At 34.8% G+C, this 16,179-nt stretch overlaps 1 protein-coding gene across 5 annotated transcripts in view; it reads left to right on the top strand.

The window, feature by feature from the left end:
• Positions 1-16,179, top strand: part of LOC119703182 (sodium channel protein type 2 subunit alpha-like) — a 67,779-nt gene that overhangs the window by 29,193 nt on the left and 22,407 nt on the right. For 3 of the 5 annotated variants that reach the window (XM_038142621.1, XM_038142620.1, XM_038142619.1), the window contains exons 14-19: positions 3,227-3,580; positions 4,478-4,610; positions 5,260-5,498; positions 6,624-6,797; positions 8,042-8,398; positions 9,286-9,771. In XM_038142621.1, coding sequence (XP_037998549.1) covers positions 3,227-3,580; positions 4,478-4,610; positions 5,260-5,498; positions 6,624-6,797; positions 8,042-8,398; positions 9,286-9,771 — 1,743 coding nt within the window. The remainder of the gene's footprint in view (positions 1-3,226; positions 3,581-4,477; positions 4,611-5,259; positions 5,499-6,623; positions 6,798-8,041; positions 8,399-9,285; positions 9,772-16,179) is intronic. The other 2 variants (XM_038142622.1, XM_038142623.1) reach the window with 1 other exon arrangement.

Below are 16,179 nucleotides of genomic sequence, written 5' to 3'. Positions count from 1 at the left end.
AATAGTAAGGAAAGGAAATATCAGTGGTAGTACCATTCACTGTGTAAGTTTGAGATGGTTTGACCCATTCTATTAGCAAAGGGATAAAAACAACATACCAAGAATACTTAAAAACTTAATTAACACATTTCTGAAAATGTATTTATGAGGATGTGTCTAGTAGACTGGAAAAAGATTAGTATTCATATACATGCATTAATGAACTATACATTTTCTGTTCTGGATCCATTTCAAAACTATACAGATATGTGGGTTTTTAGCAGACTGCAACATCAAAATACTCTGCACAGGAAATCCCACATTACCATTAATTTCTATTATTTTCCTTAATTAGCTTCTTTAATGTGAAGATAATGAGAAAACTAGCACTAGTACTGCACAATAAGGACAAACTACACAGGAATCTTTTGGGCCTGTATGTGTAGCAATTTAATCATACTGTTCTTTTTCATTAGAAATCATGATGGAGAATCATTTCCATCATAGGAAAACAAGTAGTTTATGAAGGACCTCTAGAAATCATTTAATACAAAGTTCTAAGCTCTACTTCCATAAATCAAAGGGTCACTTCTGTCACCCAAGGATGTGCCCTCTGTACTTGGCACTGGTGAGGCTGCACCTTGAATCCTGCATCAAGTCCTCGGTGCCTCAGTATAAGACAGTCATGGAGCTGCTGGAGCAGGTCCAGAGAAGGGCTGGTGAAATTAGAGGGTGAGTTATTTAAGGAGAAGGCGAGGAAACTGAGGCTGTTTAACCTGGAAGAGTCTCAGGGGGCACCTTATCACTCTACAGCTCCCTGAAAGATTGTGGCTGGGTGGAGGTCAACCTCTTTTCCCAGGCAACCAATGACAGGATAAGAGGAAACAGCCTCAAGATGGCCAGGGGAATTTGAGGAATTTCTTCATGAAGGAGGAATTCCTTCATGGAAAGGATTGTAAAAAATCGGAATGGACTGCCTAGGGAGGTGGTTGAGTCAGTGTCCTTTGAAGTGTTCAAGAAATGACTTGACATAGCATTCAGTGCCATGGTTTAGTTGACAAGGTGATGATCAGTCAAAAGTTTGGGCTTGATGATCTTGGAGGTCTTCCCAGCCAAAATGATTCTGTGCCATCTTTGGGGCAAAAGTTGACAGCATACAACTAAAACTTAGGTGCCACAAGAGCAAAAGAATTGCAAACAGTAGAAATGGTAAAGGAAGAGCTCATTTGTTTCGTTAGCCATGGAGAATCTTCCTGGTGAGATAGGGTCCAGACCATGAAACAGCAAGGCAGAGTGGTAAGGGGAGATAATCTGCTCAGCTGGGCCCTGTAAGAGGTTTTGTCCTTTGATACCATATTCCATATGCAGATGAATGATGCAGTTTGCCAGAAAAGTCAAATCTTCCTTTCAGTCCTTAGTTTCTGATAGCATGTAGACACATATATTTCTGCCTCTATGTGTGTTAGAATTGCAGCCATTTTGGCTTATATCTTTTGTCTCAATGCAGCAGGGACTTGCAGAACAGGCATTACTTCTCCTAAATCCCTGAGGGGGCTGATCCAATTAGCTGTACTCAAAATGTGGCAACACATATTGGAAAGATTGGCCTGCAAATAAAACATAGCAGCCATGGGAACATTCTCTAAAAGAACAAGGCTATCACTGGTAGTCAGATGAAACCCTGGTGAGCATGTCATTTTTTGAAGGACTGTATGTTGCCCAGATATATTTACAAGGAAATGTAAAAAGGGAGTATTAATTAGTTTACTGCTTTGTCAGAATTCAGTTTCATGTTCCATAGAAGCTAGGGGTTTTTCTTGATAAAATTATCCTTCAGTATAAGCAAAACGGCACTTTTTCTCCAGCCAAGTTTACATAAATGGGTGAGCAAAATCATTTGGCTGGTATTTTTCAAGTAACTCAGCCTGAGGCTGACAGCCAGCATAAAATTTCAGAAAATTTCAGCCCAAACTATTAAAATTTAGTGTAGCTGTAAGAGCAGAAAAAAAATACATCTCTTAACAGTAAACACCTGCCAGACCTTATAACAGGCAGTTCTACCAGTGCAGCACACACATAATGTATGAATTTATACATCTGACTATGCATATACAGAGATATATATATATATATATATATATATATATATATGCAGTGTTTGATTTTTGAAGTATTAACATAGGTTTATATAATATAGGGCAGTTTTCACTTTCACTTTAATTATCCTGGGATCACACCCATTGCTATTACATATGCGGACTTTCCACTTGCAGAAATAGTGAAAAAGTGACAATAGTCTCAAACCAGGTTTTTGATGAACCAAGATGTGAAAATTTGCAAAAATGCAGAACTGAAGAAGGCTGAATGCCAGTTTACTTTTCTCCACAATTAGTATTCTTTTTATTTATTCATGAATGCTATTAATAAAATATGTAGCAAGGGAGAAGAACACTTCATTAACCATCTTCTACTGTAATTAAAAGATGAATTACCAACAACCACTGATTTATTTTTCTCACTTGTAACAGAATATCTTTAGGTAACAGTATCCCTGGTGAATACTTTCTTTGAGCTGCCTGATAGCAAAGTGATACCTTCTGGCAGGTGTGTGCAACCTGCTATGGCCCCTGGAGAGCTATGCCTAAGAGTGCTGCTGCTGTATCTCCAAAGCTTCTCCAGGCTGCCCTCTCTGTCTTCTAGATACTGTTCCCTCACTATTGAGTCTATTAGGAAGAGGTCAGTCAAGTTCCTTACATCAGTTTAGAAGAATTTCAATGGCAAACTTAAGATCATTTCTGCATCTAACAAATAAAACAGAATAAAGTGATCAGTGAGCATTATTAGTTGTTATCCCTAGGAATCCAGGGGATGAAGAAGAGAAGTAAAAGACTTTTAGCTCTGTACTGTAATTGAAGGAATAAAAGACAAGTACACTTGATAGTGATACTGAAAACTGTCTCCAGCACAGTCCATGCCAGTTCAATGCACCTTCTTCACTCAGAACTGTTTAACCTTGCTTATGTCTTCTGCACAACTTCTCCTCAGTCCTGCTACATTACCTTAAAAGAATTTTTCCGCTCTGCTTCAGGTCCCCTGGTGAACACATTCCCCTAGTGGAGACACTTACACTATGGAAGAAAAAAGTGACAATCCTTTGTCCAGCACTGTAACTATTCTTTGAAAAGCCAAGAACTTACAACTTTAGTTCTAATGCTGTTTTGTTTGGTTTCTTTTAAATCTTTTGCAGTCTTTGTTAAGCATTCGTGGTTCTCTGTTCTCACCAAGACGCAACAGCAAAACCAGCATTTTCAGTTTCAGAGGTCATGCAAAGGATATAGGATCTGAAAATGACTTCGCTGATGATGAACACAGCACTCTTGAAGACAATGAGAGCAGAAGAGATTCCCTCTTTGTTCCAAATCGACATGGAGAACGGCGCAACAGTAACATTAGTCAGGGCAGTGTGTCATCTAGAATGATACCAGCCCTTCCAGTGAATGGGAAGATGCACAGCACTGTGGATTGCAATGGAGTGGTTTCCTTGGTTGGAGGGCCTTCAACTCTGACTTCACCTACTGGTCAGCTTATACCAGAGGTAATTGTAAGTAAGCCAGTATTCATTACAGTTTTGGGTCAGGCACAGAATTTTCTCTTATTCCTCATCTCTGCCTTCCTTTTAATTTCTTAAAGAAATGATTTGCAACAGTTTTTAAATAAAAGAACATAAAGGAAAAAACATCCACAACCTCCTATGTCTAAGCCTTCATAAAGTATAATATTCTTCTTGCTTTCAGCAAGAGATCTACACATAGGAAAAAAGATTAATTGAATTTGACAATTTGTATATAGTTTCACTTCCACAAAGTAGATATTCATTATATAAATAAGGATATAGCTTGGAAATATGTATAGGAAAATTCCTATAAAATGAAACAAAAGGTGGCTACTGCTCTCATGATAGTAATTAGAAATACCCTTTTCTGAATTCTTCTCAAGGACTTTTTTCTCATATCTTTCATGAGAAAAATATGTACAATTCCTATGTATCTTTGAGATTACGTAACATTTTAGTCTCAGTTTCAGACTTCTGTAAACTAAGATGTTCTTTCAAACATTCAAAGAAGCAAGCCTTTTTCACCTATAGTAATTTAAAAAATATTATTATTATTATTACAATTACAATTACAATTACTATTATCACTATCAAGGAGGTACCAAGCAAAAATTTTGTTCAGCCAGTCATTTAAATGTGAACCACCTTTGGTCCCACACTGTGTTGGTATTGGGTCCTGCATTTGATTATTTGTACCACTGTACAAAATTTCCACTGAGTTCCTCAATAAAGAAAAAAGAAATCCTGACAAGAAGAGAAACATTCAGTGAAAAGCATAGTACATTGCACAAAGCTGATTTGATCATCACTGCAATGTTTATGCAGTAAATACTGTTAACTGGCTGTTGAAAAGGATGGTCTAATTCCTCAGTATTTAATTTACAGGGCACCACTACAGAAACAGAAATAAGGAAAAGAAGACTGAGTTCATACCAAATTTCCATGGAAATGCTGGAAGAGTCAGCTGCAAGACAAAGAGCAATGAGCATAGCCAGCATACTTACAAATACAATGGAAGGTATTTAGTGCATTTTATCTGACAGGCAGTTCAGTGAAGTTCTGCTAACTATATGTACAGAGAAATTATTTACATAATTTTCTTTGTAAATGTAAAACTGGCACATGGAGTCTCTGAACATCAGATACAAAGGGCTTTTGAGCATTTCTAAGGTCATTTACACAATCTGAATGCTTAACCATGTTTCAGAACGCCTTCCAAAATATTACACTACTGAGTGGCCTAATAGAGATAAAATAATAGTATCTAGGGTATTGCCAGAGCCTCAAACAGAAAATATAGTATATATTGGTATAAGCTTCATAAAGGATTCATGTTGACCTTTAATGTCTGAAATTAAGATATCTGCTGTAAGCAACTTAAGTAACCTAAACTAAATGTCTAGATTCTCCCTACTGTCCTGGGAAAAACAAACACATTTCTCCCTTTAGACATTTGTCTCTGATTATTTACTCTTTAGTGAATCGACTTCATTGGTGGTAGAGGATATTAAATAAATTAGATGCCTTATTTTAAGGTAGATTAACACGGGAAATTTCATATTAGTGAGAGCAGTTTATATGATTGATATAATCTTCTCCCATATTTTAAACAAGCACTTCCAGAAGATACATTTGTGATATTCATTTTTTCTATTTTTTTTTTTCAGAGCTTGAAGAATCCAGACAGAAATGCCCACCATGCTGGTACAGATTTGCAAATACTTTCTTGATCTGGGATTGCTGGAGTCCATGGTTAAAAGTAAAGCATGTCGTCAATTTAGTTGTGATGGATCCATTTGTTGATCTTGCTATAACTATTTGCATTGTTTTAAACACCTTGTTTATGGCCATGGAACATTACCCAATGACAGAACAGTTTAGCAGTGTCCTTTCTGTGGGGAACCTGGTAAGTAGTTTGTCATGCACTACTTGATGTAAAAATACCCTTTTCTAAAAAAGAAATATATAAATATGTTGTATTTGTTTAAATCTATTCCAGAAAGTCTTTTTATAATCAGTTTAGTAATGGTATTTATGATTTTCTCAGGTAAAGTGATTTTTTTTTACTGGAGCCTTTATCTTTCATGGATATATGTTTTTAACTACTATAATGGAATAATTGAACATGTGTGGAAGTGCAGTCTTCACTGGAATGCCAGATTTCTTGACATCTACCTTAGGTTTTTTCTTTCGAATGTTAAGATACATTATGCTATTTTTACCATAGTACTGATATAACATCACAGAAAATATTTTTATTCTGTACAAAATTGATAAAATATTCAAAGTCAGAATTTCTCTTGGAATTTTTTTTCAATTACACTACAGTGAAAATACTTTTACAAAAATGTGGACTCCCAAACTTTTTGTTGTGCTGCACAAACCACTGATCACTACACAGTGCAAGGAAGTGTTGAGTTAAATTTCGGAGTTAAAAACCCTAAGATGCATTGATAATTTCACATTTGGTGCTTGGAGATATTTCAAATAACATTATCACCCTGGAGTTCATTTTCCTAAAAGGAAATAGCCATCATACAGCATGGTAACTATGTGTGAAACCTCTATATTCTTACAAAAAGCATGGGACAAGAAACTCCACTTTCCCTGTCTACAAGATAGACTGTAAAGAGTCTGTGCTTAGACAGTCTGACATTTGAGACTATCATCTTTTTAGACTGTAAGCTAGGAAAATACCAGCTGTCAAGTCTTCTTACTAGAACCATCCTCATCAACCAGGACTTAAAACACCAGGTCACATCACATCATCTGCTGGGCAGTCAGTCCATCACATACCAGGGAGCTGAACTGCTAACTGGTCAATAGCTTTTTATACGTTTATTAAATCTCTGTCCCACTATAAATCCTGATTTAGTTTCTTGTTTTCAGTGTTTAGAAATACTTAGATGCCATTTGGAGATAGCAATCAGTTTTTTTTTTTTATAGTAACAAGTAAGAGAACTCATTGGATTAAAAAAAAATTCCACAGGTATATAAATTTTTCATAACAATTCATTTCATTTTGTTTTAGGTATTCACTGGGATATTTACAGCAGAAATGGTACTAAAGATTATTGCCATGGACCCTTATTATTATTTCCAAGAAGGCTGGAATATTTTTGATGGTATTATTGTTAGCCTTAGTTTAATGGAGCTTGGTCTTGCAAATGTTGAAGGATTATCTGTTCTTCGGTCATTCAGATTGGTAAATACCTTGATAATTAAATATTTGCATGCAATTATCTCACTCAAAAAATAAAAGTGCTGGTGCCCACAATAATTACCATATTTTGTAAATATATATTACATACTTCAGTGACTCACATTATTTTTCATATGTGCCTAATTTGCAAGCCATATTTGATAAATAAAAATTTAAGGTGTTTGATACCTTTTAGTATCAAATTATCCTATCAATCTTCTATCCAACTGATATCCTTTGCCAACATAACACTAATTGCTACCTTTTCAGAATTTTGTAAATCTTTACACTGATTTCATTAAGAATAATAAAAGCTGAATATCTGTGAAAACATACATATTGTCACCAGCACAAAGAATCATAACATTTTTAGTCTTTATACTGTGAACATTACTTTGTGGTACTTATAAAGAACTTAAGCTGATCCTCTTTTCACATTTATTTTAATGGGCACCAACAATAAACTTTTAGTCACTCCATTATATATATCAGAATCATTCCAAGCAGACTTTAAGATAACATTTAAATTGAAATATTACTGAGCTTCTACTAGAAATGCATTTTTTATAGCAAGTAGCATTGCGCACAAACTAATTTATAAATATGTTTACTAGAGGTACAAGATGAATTATTTAAAAGCCTTTATTACCAATAGTTACCACATTACTTGAAAACCTTATCTCCTAATACACAGAGCAGAAAGAACTGACTTATTTAGCACTACTTGCAATGGTACCCAACTTCACATAACCGAACAGTTTGGGTTATGAATATTACTTTTAAGTTAATGTTTATTATTTGAACGGACATTGCAATACTGCATCAGTTTAGGTTTTTGCTTAAAAAAATGGGTTCTATCTAAGCATGGAAGGCCTAATGTGGTGCTGAGGGGATGTGGAACTAAGCCAGCAAGGTGTAGTGACAGTGATGAAAAATGCAGAAACTTCTAAAATGTCTTTAAGAATTTTTCAAGAATGACCTGCAAGTGACATTTAAAAATAGTAAAATAAAATGTCATACAAACACAAATTATTACTTTTTTTTACTACGTGCATCACTGAAATGAAATGATAAACAATGCATTTTTGACAAATACTCCATGTTCCCTGCTTTATATTAAAATAATACTGTGGTAATACTGAAGAAAGAATTAATCTACAGAAATTGGTATGCTCTGCAAAACAATTTGGACCTAGCTTCTATTTTGTAGCTAACACTAAAGGTTCATCTGTGTTTTTGTTTTGCAGCTTCGAGTTTTCAAATTGGCAAAATCCTGGCCAACCCTAAATATGCTGATCAAGATTATTGGCAACTCAGTGGGGGCTCTGGGGAATCTGACCCTGGTGCTGGCCATCATCGTGTTCATTTTCGCTGTGGTTGGGATGCAGCTCTTTGGGAAGAGCTACAAGGAATGCGTCTGCAAGATCTCCAGTGACTGTGTGCTCCCTCGCTGGCACATGCACGACTTTTTCCACTCTTTCCTGATTGTATTCCGAGTGCTGTGTGGAGAATGGATAGAAACCATGTGGGACTGCATGGAGGTTGCAGGCCAAACCATGTGCCTTATTGTTTTCATGCTAGTCATGGTGATTGGAAATCTAGTGGTACGTGACGAACATTTTTTTTAACATTAACTCTGATGCAGATGTGCAGGACTTACAGCTAGGCAGTGGAAATGTTTGTCATCCTTCTGTTTACAATTAAAAAATTAATCTGAATGTGCTAAATTTTGGGTGAGAACATTGGAAGATTCTCTTTTCGTCTTTTTCATATGTTTCTATACACTGAAGTACTCTTACTATGGGTACCAGCATTTAGAAGGAAACCAAAATGTCAACTCCAACATCCTATCATGGGAGTGCTGCAGCTAATTTAGAGAGGCACTGTTTAATTTTTAGTACTGAACTTTTTGGATTGTTTACGTATAAAAACCAAAAATGAAATGCAGAGTGATTTGTCATCCAGCTTAATAAGGTGTTAAAAATCTTCTAACTCAAGATTGTACAAGAAACCTTTATAGAAAAGTTTAAATTCAAGCTGACAACCTAAAATGTAAAATTTCAATTGGAAAATATTGAATTGATGAGAACTTCCTAGAAATAAGTGTTATAAAAGGGATGCACCATTTACACTTCTACTTATTTTTAAGTTTCTTCTCCTGTTAAAATTTGCAGTCAAAATTTCCTGTCTAAATTCTCTTCCTTTAGTGATATTTTTAACATAATTTAAATTTTTAAAAAATAGAATTCAAAATTTTTGTATCTTAGTCATTTACCTGACCTTGCAATCTCGACATTTTACCAGCAAAAAATGTGCAGAGCCCCAAAAAGTTATTTATGATCTGCAACCTGCTCTACTGATTTTTATAGAATCATTTATATTGGAAAAGGCCTTTGAAATCATCAAGTACAACTGGTAACCGAGCACTGCCAAATTTAACACTTCTGATATGATTGTGTTTACTACATAGCTGTATTCTCTCATCTTTTAGGTACTGAACCTATTTCTGGCCTTGCTGCTGAGCTCATTTAGTTCAGACAACCTTGCTGCTACAGATGATGATAATGAAATGAACAATCTCCAGATTGCTGTGGCAAGGATTCAGAAAGGCATAGATTATGTGAAAAAAAAGATACAGGAGTTCATCCGAAAAGCCTTCGTTAGAAAGCAGAAATCTTTAGAGGAAATCAAAGCACTTGAAGAGCTAAACAACAAGAAAGACAGCTGCATTTCCAATCATACTGCTGTTGAAATAAGCAAAGATCTGAATTATCTCAAAGATGGGAATGGAACCACCAGTGGTGTAGGCACAGGCAGCAGTGTGGAAAAATATGTAATTGATGAAAATGATTACATGTCATTCATAAACAACCCAGGCCTCACTGTGACAGTGCCCATTGCACTTGGAGAATCAGATTTTGAAAATTTAAACACAGAAGAATTTAGCAGCGAATCTGATATGGAAGAAAGCAAACAGGTAGGATTTTTCGTATCTTAAAAGTACTAAATTGTAGTCATACATTTACATGTTTTAATTATATATTTAGAATTTTTAAAACTGTAATATCCCATGTAAATATATTTTATGTTTTAGAATTTTATGAAAATTCAAGAAAAAATATGGTATAGTATAGTAGAGGATCCTTAGAGTTTACATTTTTAGTATTTTGTTTATTAAAATCTGGAAGATATTTGATTTTAAATATGAATATTTCTTTCACAGTTTTATGAGGTTTTAGGACTAGTAAACACTTGATAAAGCATTCTTTCTGTAGTACCTACATGTGATAAGAATGTATGGAATAAGGGTAGAAGGCTAAGGAACAATTAAGGAGCTTTGCATCCCAAAGCAAACATAAGTGGAGAAAAAGAATTCTTTTAAAATTTAGGGTACTTTTAAAAATTAGCCCTAAGACATCACAAATCAGTAATGTATTCTAGATTATCTAAAAGTTTTGTGAGTAATATTTGTACAGACTTTTGGTTCAGAGACCATAGCTGCCTGAAATAAAGTAATCTAGGTGCCGATGAATGCCATGGTAAAGCAGCAGCTCAAGTTATCCTGGAGAGCAGAATGACCTTGTAATATAGATGCATGCAGAAACAGCTTACTTGAAGGCTTTATGCTGTTATTATTGTGCAAAGTGACAGAAGTTGGTCTAAAAAACCAATGCCATATGTTTCAAAATCTAAGTGGCTCAAATACCAGAAGTGATCATGAACAGGTGCTTATGGTATTCGAGGAAAACTTTGTATATTGAGGTAGTGATCAATGACAAGCTAATAAATGCATTAGCAGAATCTAATTATATTCAGTGCCATTAGAACTTTAGGAATGTTGAGGTTTAAGGGACCAGGAACCATGGATAAATTTGTTTTCAATTAGATTAGAAGCTGTGATATTATGTAATTACTCATTAGTCCAAAAGGGTTTGTTTACCATGAACAAAGCTCTCCTATAAAGAAGCCCTGCATTCATGACTTTATCATAGCTGTATATCTGACATATTTGCAATAATGATGTATTCCTCAGCAATATCAAACTTCACCGCGTTACATTAATGCATAGCCATGAGCCAGTTAATCATGGTATGAGGTTTTTGCTAAAGAACATCAAGAGCGTGTGTTTATTTGCAGCTGCAAAAAATGCTGCTCTGTGTAACAATTGTAGATGAAGAGCAAGATACTCTGTCATCTGAGTTGCTCAGTTATGAGACAAACAGTTTCAATGCAGATGTATAAGATAGTACAGCAGTAGTGCTTATCCATGGTAAATTTAGAATATAAGAGATAGAGGAAGCGTAAAGCAGTGTAAATTGAGAGATCAACTAGTATTGAAAAACCCCCAAAACATTCAGAGTGATTCTGGGTCTGAGAGTTAATGTGTTTTTCATTTAAGCTGATCTAATAAAGTTTGGTTTTCATTTTCAATGAATCCTTAGCAAAGTTTTCTATGTCCTTTCATATATTCTGATGTTTTTTTAAATAACATTACACTATGTATTTTCTTCTGTCATTGTGGCTAACTTCGATAAATACAATAATGAGTGCCTTCCTATTAACTCCATCAAGTTACAAGCCTAAAAATTTCCTGAATATGTTACTTTTTAAAAGGTTTGTAGTATGCATTAGGATGCTGGGGGGGCTGTGCAGATACTGATTTTGTGGTTACATGACATGTTAGCCTCTGCACTGAAGGAACTTGGGAAGTTCCTTTCCACGCCTGGCTAGTGATCCCCAGTCTTTGCCACTTTCTCTGCCTCAGAGAAGGCAGGTCAGTGGTTGTGCCATAGGTATTATTGGTTTATTTCTCCTGTAAGGTAGATTGAATGGCTGAGTTTACAATGTACTGCCGTATATTCTATCAAAACAGCTGAGGAAAAAAATAAATGCAATGCAAAGGCAGAAACTCCTCTGCTTTCCAGGTGAATATGTGATGTGTGCACAACACAAGAAAATGGAATAAAAGCCCTTCTTGATGTGCTGACAACTTCTGAATGCCAATTTCAAGGTGACTTTCACAAGTCAATTGCTCTGTTCATCTCCAGCTTTGCCTGGTTCAGGCATCATACCTTTATCTTCTAAGGCCATCCTGAAGTTTCTGGACAGTAATAAATCAAAAGGGATTTTGCCCCTTTTTAATGGACTGGTATCTATGTGTCTTCAGGAAGAGAAACCAATTAATAAACAATTTGACAGTGAAAATTTCAGGTGGCTGTGGGAAATCCAGGAGTAAATGATGGATGGTATTTATATTAAGAAATTGTGGAGAAATTTTCAATAAGGTTAAGATAGGTTTAGGACTTTTATGCTGCTTCAGTATTTTCATAGACTGTAGTAGTCAATACCATTGGGAAACTGAAGCAATAATACTTCCATCAAATTCTGCTCACACACAACTCTCAATTGTTAAACTGCCTTACATGTATTCATACAGTGCAAGTGTGCATATTAGTATCAAGAACAGTATGTAATCAGACAGTATCCTGAAAATTGTGAATTCTGTATTAATTTCACTTTCTGCTCTGAATTCCTTATTCATTCCTTCTGGATGATTTCTATGGAAATAATAAAGTGGGGTTATTTTATTGTGTGTTAAAAAGTCCACTGGATTTGGAATATATGAACAGAAGTTCTGGCGTGTGACAGGAATTTGTGAAGTTTCCCAATCTTCTCCTACCAAGTCAAGAGTACTGCTGAATCTTTTGCTGCATTCTGATTGTCTTTCAAGGAAGATAAAGAGTACATTGGTGCAGTGTTTAAGTTACCTCTCTAGAACAGTACACCATCACTTGCTTTGTTTTGCCTCTCAAGGGGTCCCACTGGGAAAACATTCCTGCTAGAAGGCCTGGTCTGCAAAAGGAGGGGTAAGAGATGGGGCAGAACTTTCCCTGCCTTAGCTGTGGCAGTACTTAGCACATAAAATACCCTGAGGAGGTATCCCCTATAATAACATTTTATTTAACCACAGAGCTGTAGAAAGCTAGATCTGCATAGGAACTGGAATAAGAGTATTTTTTTGTCTGGTGTCTTACTGACTGTGACCGATGTTAAGAGCAGAATGATTATTTGAAGTCTGTTATGCTAGAAATGAGGCATAGCCTGTGTTTTCCTGAGGAATATACCAGGAGCAAGTAATTACTATAGACATTGTAACTGTGGGCAAGTGAGGAACAAATTGTATTATTTCCTATTTTTTTTAATCATACACACTATAGTAGAAAATAACTCTAGGCACTGAGCTTCATTTGGAAGGCTAGCTAATTTCTTTTTTTTTTTTTCTTTTTTTTTCCTTTTTCATACTTTCATGGAAACACTTTCTAAATAACTTCCGAAATCTGCCAGAACCTATTCTGGAATCTGATTGCAAATTCCAGACCTAAACAAGATCTTTCTAATACATATCACTAGAAATTTGAGGATACCTCTTTCTGGATGAACGATAACATTTATTAGATTATAAAGGTACTCTCTGCTTTAAAGTAATAATTGGCTGAAAGTACCTGCAAGAAGTGAACATTTCAGTGATACTTTGAAGGAGGATTATTTTTAATTATCAGAAAAGAGAAGTGCAATACCCAAACAGATAATCATCAGAAAAGAAACAGATTTCTGCTCTGAAAAAAAAGATACTCAAGATCATTACCTTTGAAGATAAAAAAATTAGAAATAGCTGAAGGCGATAATTTGGTGGGTTTTAACATTAGCATATGGATGCTGTTTTTATTGTGAAATGAGTAACTATGTTAATCTTACCAAGCATAAGACTCCTAACTATTGTATATTGTACACCACTTAAAAACTGTTCGTTAGACCTGATTGACAGCTTTAGAAATACAGTTTTACATTTCAATATGGAAAAATAGATTCAAATATACTTCTCAGTTATGGAAAACTTATTTTACAACTAAAGAAATACATATACCTACAGGCCTCAGTCATCCACAATTCCAAAAAACCTTTCCATCTACAGTGTATGTACAGTAAATACAAATTCAGATTGGAAAAATAAGGCTACTCAATAGAGTTTTGATGATCACAACAGATGATTTTGATAAAGTTAAATATATCCTTCATCATTGAATCGACTGAATTTTGAAAACAATTAATAAATTCAGTGCCTTTGTGTCTAGATGAAGTGAAAAAGATAAGAACAGAGTTATTGCATTCCCAAAAGATAAGAATTTTCATAGGGCTTCAGTAAATTTCTTAGCCAAAACAAACTCAGCAGGATTTCATCAATTTGTTGGATTTTTTTATTGTGTTTAAAATGTCCAGTATTTTTTTTTTTCCTAAAACTGACTAGTTCTGGGACGGTATCTTCAGAAGTGACAAATTATTTTAGACTAGCTGTGGTTAATGATTTAAACCATATCTCTGGATACACTGACACTCCTCTGTCCAGGCACTGATACAATTCTCTTTTGAAACACTGAGATAAAGATTACAGATTCAGAAGTGTACAGCATAGTAAATCTGAATGATAAACTTTACACAATGTGATAATTCATCACATTTGAGTTGAAGAGAAATAAAAGATGTTTATTTTCATCAAGATCTAGGAGCTCTACCATTATTAGAGGGTGAAGGAGGAATGGGAAGGCCTAAATTGTCTAAGTATTTTGCTTCCTGCTTGTATGTATTTTTCAAATAAAAAAGGTTACCACATAGTCAGTTAAACAAAGACTAGGACATGAAATAAACACAAGCTTTAAAATTTTTATTATTCAGCATTAAGGACTATATAAATACAGGAATAGTTTCCAGATCTGCTAACCATGTCTTTGTTAATTTTATTCATTCCACTTTTATTTATGAATCACAATTTTTGTGTGCAGATTAGTCGTTCTAGCTTCTACATTTCTAATTTCTCTAAAATAAACTAACAAGTTCTATAGAAAAGTTTGTTCAACAATTCAGGTGGTATGTATTGCCCTTCTTCCAGCTAATAATAAAATAATAATAATTATGTTTTAATTGTGTTAAAGCCATGTTTGAATTAGAGATTCCAAGATGAGAAAAACCAGTGATCCTGTGTATTGAACTTCACTACCTACCATTCTTACTTCTCACAGGGGTAAAACCAAGCTGGAGCAATCAAGAATGCAGCTCTGGTGCTTTTTAACCAGGTAGAGCAACGTGTCACCACTTTCACACAGGTTACCTAAGCAAGTTATACATATATATGTATATATATATATAATCACTTTTTAATGGATTTTGACTGGCCTGCATGCTATTCAGCTATGTACCTTCCCTATCCATTGCAAAAGTAGAAACATGCACAGCTGCTCTCTGCTGAGTCATGGGACTCACATCACAGCATGGTCAGGTGGGATTGGCAAATCCAACATACATTTTTTAACTCTGCTAATGGTTTTTCTGACTATTTAAATACAGTATTTAGCAATAACTGCATGCTCTTCAGGTTTTGAAGTATGGATCATAAAAGTACTGGAATGTTTTATGCTAAAGAAGCCAAAGAAAAAGGGAGCATGCATAGTTTTTAAAAAATAAAAACAACCCTTTTTGATTCAGCCCTTATAAATGTAAATATTCAATGAAATGTGTTAAGTGATTTTGAAATAATTACTGCCATGAGTTCAACTTCTTAATGAATAACATTTGAATTATTGCAGTAGCTACTGATGTAAAAATTACAGTTATACTTTTAAATCTACAATGCACTGTAATGCAGATCTTCAAGATGCTACGAACTCACACTATATTCATTTGGACAGTGCATATCTTGAGTTTTCTAAACTGGAAGCAAAGCAAACAGTTTCATAATTACTAAAATTATACCTAGCAAATAACTCTCCCTAAAGAACTATCAAAAGCTAAATATTTTACAACTTCTCTTTTCTTAAACCCCTTTATAAATAGTGGTGTTTGGAATGTGTTTCACAATCACATTCCATAAATGAGTTGGGGGACTTATTTGTGTAAATTAAATAAGTCTAAGGAGTAGTCAGCACCATTTTTATACAATTGCACGTATATCTATTTATCCTAGGGATTTTTTTCATTATAGGCAAACATGCCTTTGATGAGTAATTGGCAGAGCCTTCAGGAATAGTGACAGCAGTTATAACACAGGAGCCAAAGTTACGTGAAACTAAGGAGATTCAATGCTTCTAGTACAATGAGGCATCAAAATTTAGAGGGGATTGAGATTTCAGTCCTGTAGTAGGATTGACGGTTGTTTCCTACAGGCAGAGTTTCACTGGCTTCAAAAGGATCACCAAGTCGTTAATTTTATACCCTTGATTATAGTGTGGCATGATCTACCTATTGTAGTCTAAATTGCCCAGAGATGCCAAAAAAATTAATATTGGTGGGTACTCTGAAAATTCTCATATTTTACTGGACAAATTTTAAACCA

The sequence above is a fragment of the Motacilla alba genome, chromosome 7 (assembly GCF_015832195.1).
Source record: "Motacilla alba alba isolate MOTALB_02 chromosome 7, Motacilla_alba_V1.0_pri, whole genome shotgun sequence".
NCBI lineage: Eukaryota > Metazoa > Chordata > Aves > Passeriformes > Motacillidae > Motacilla > Motacilla alba.
The sequence above is the reverse complement of the archived record's forward strand: the minus strand, read 5'-3'. Positions and strand labels throughout refer to the sequence as shown.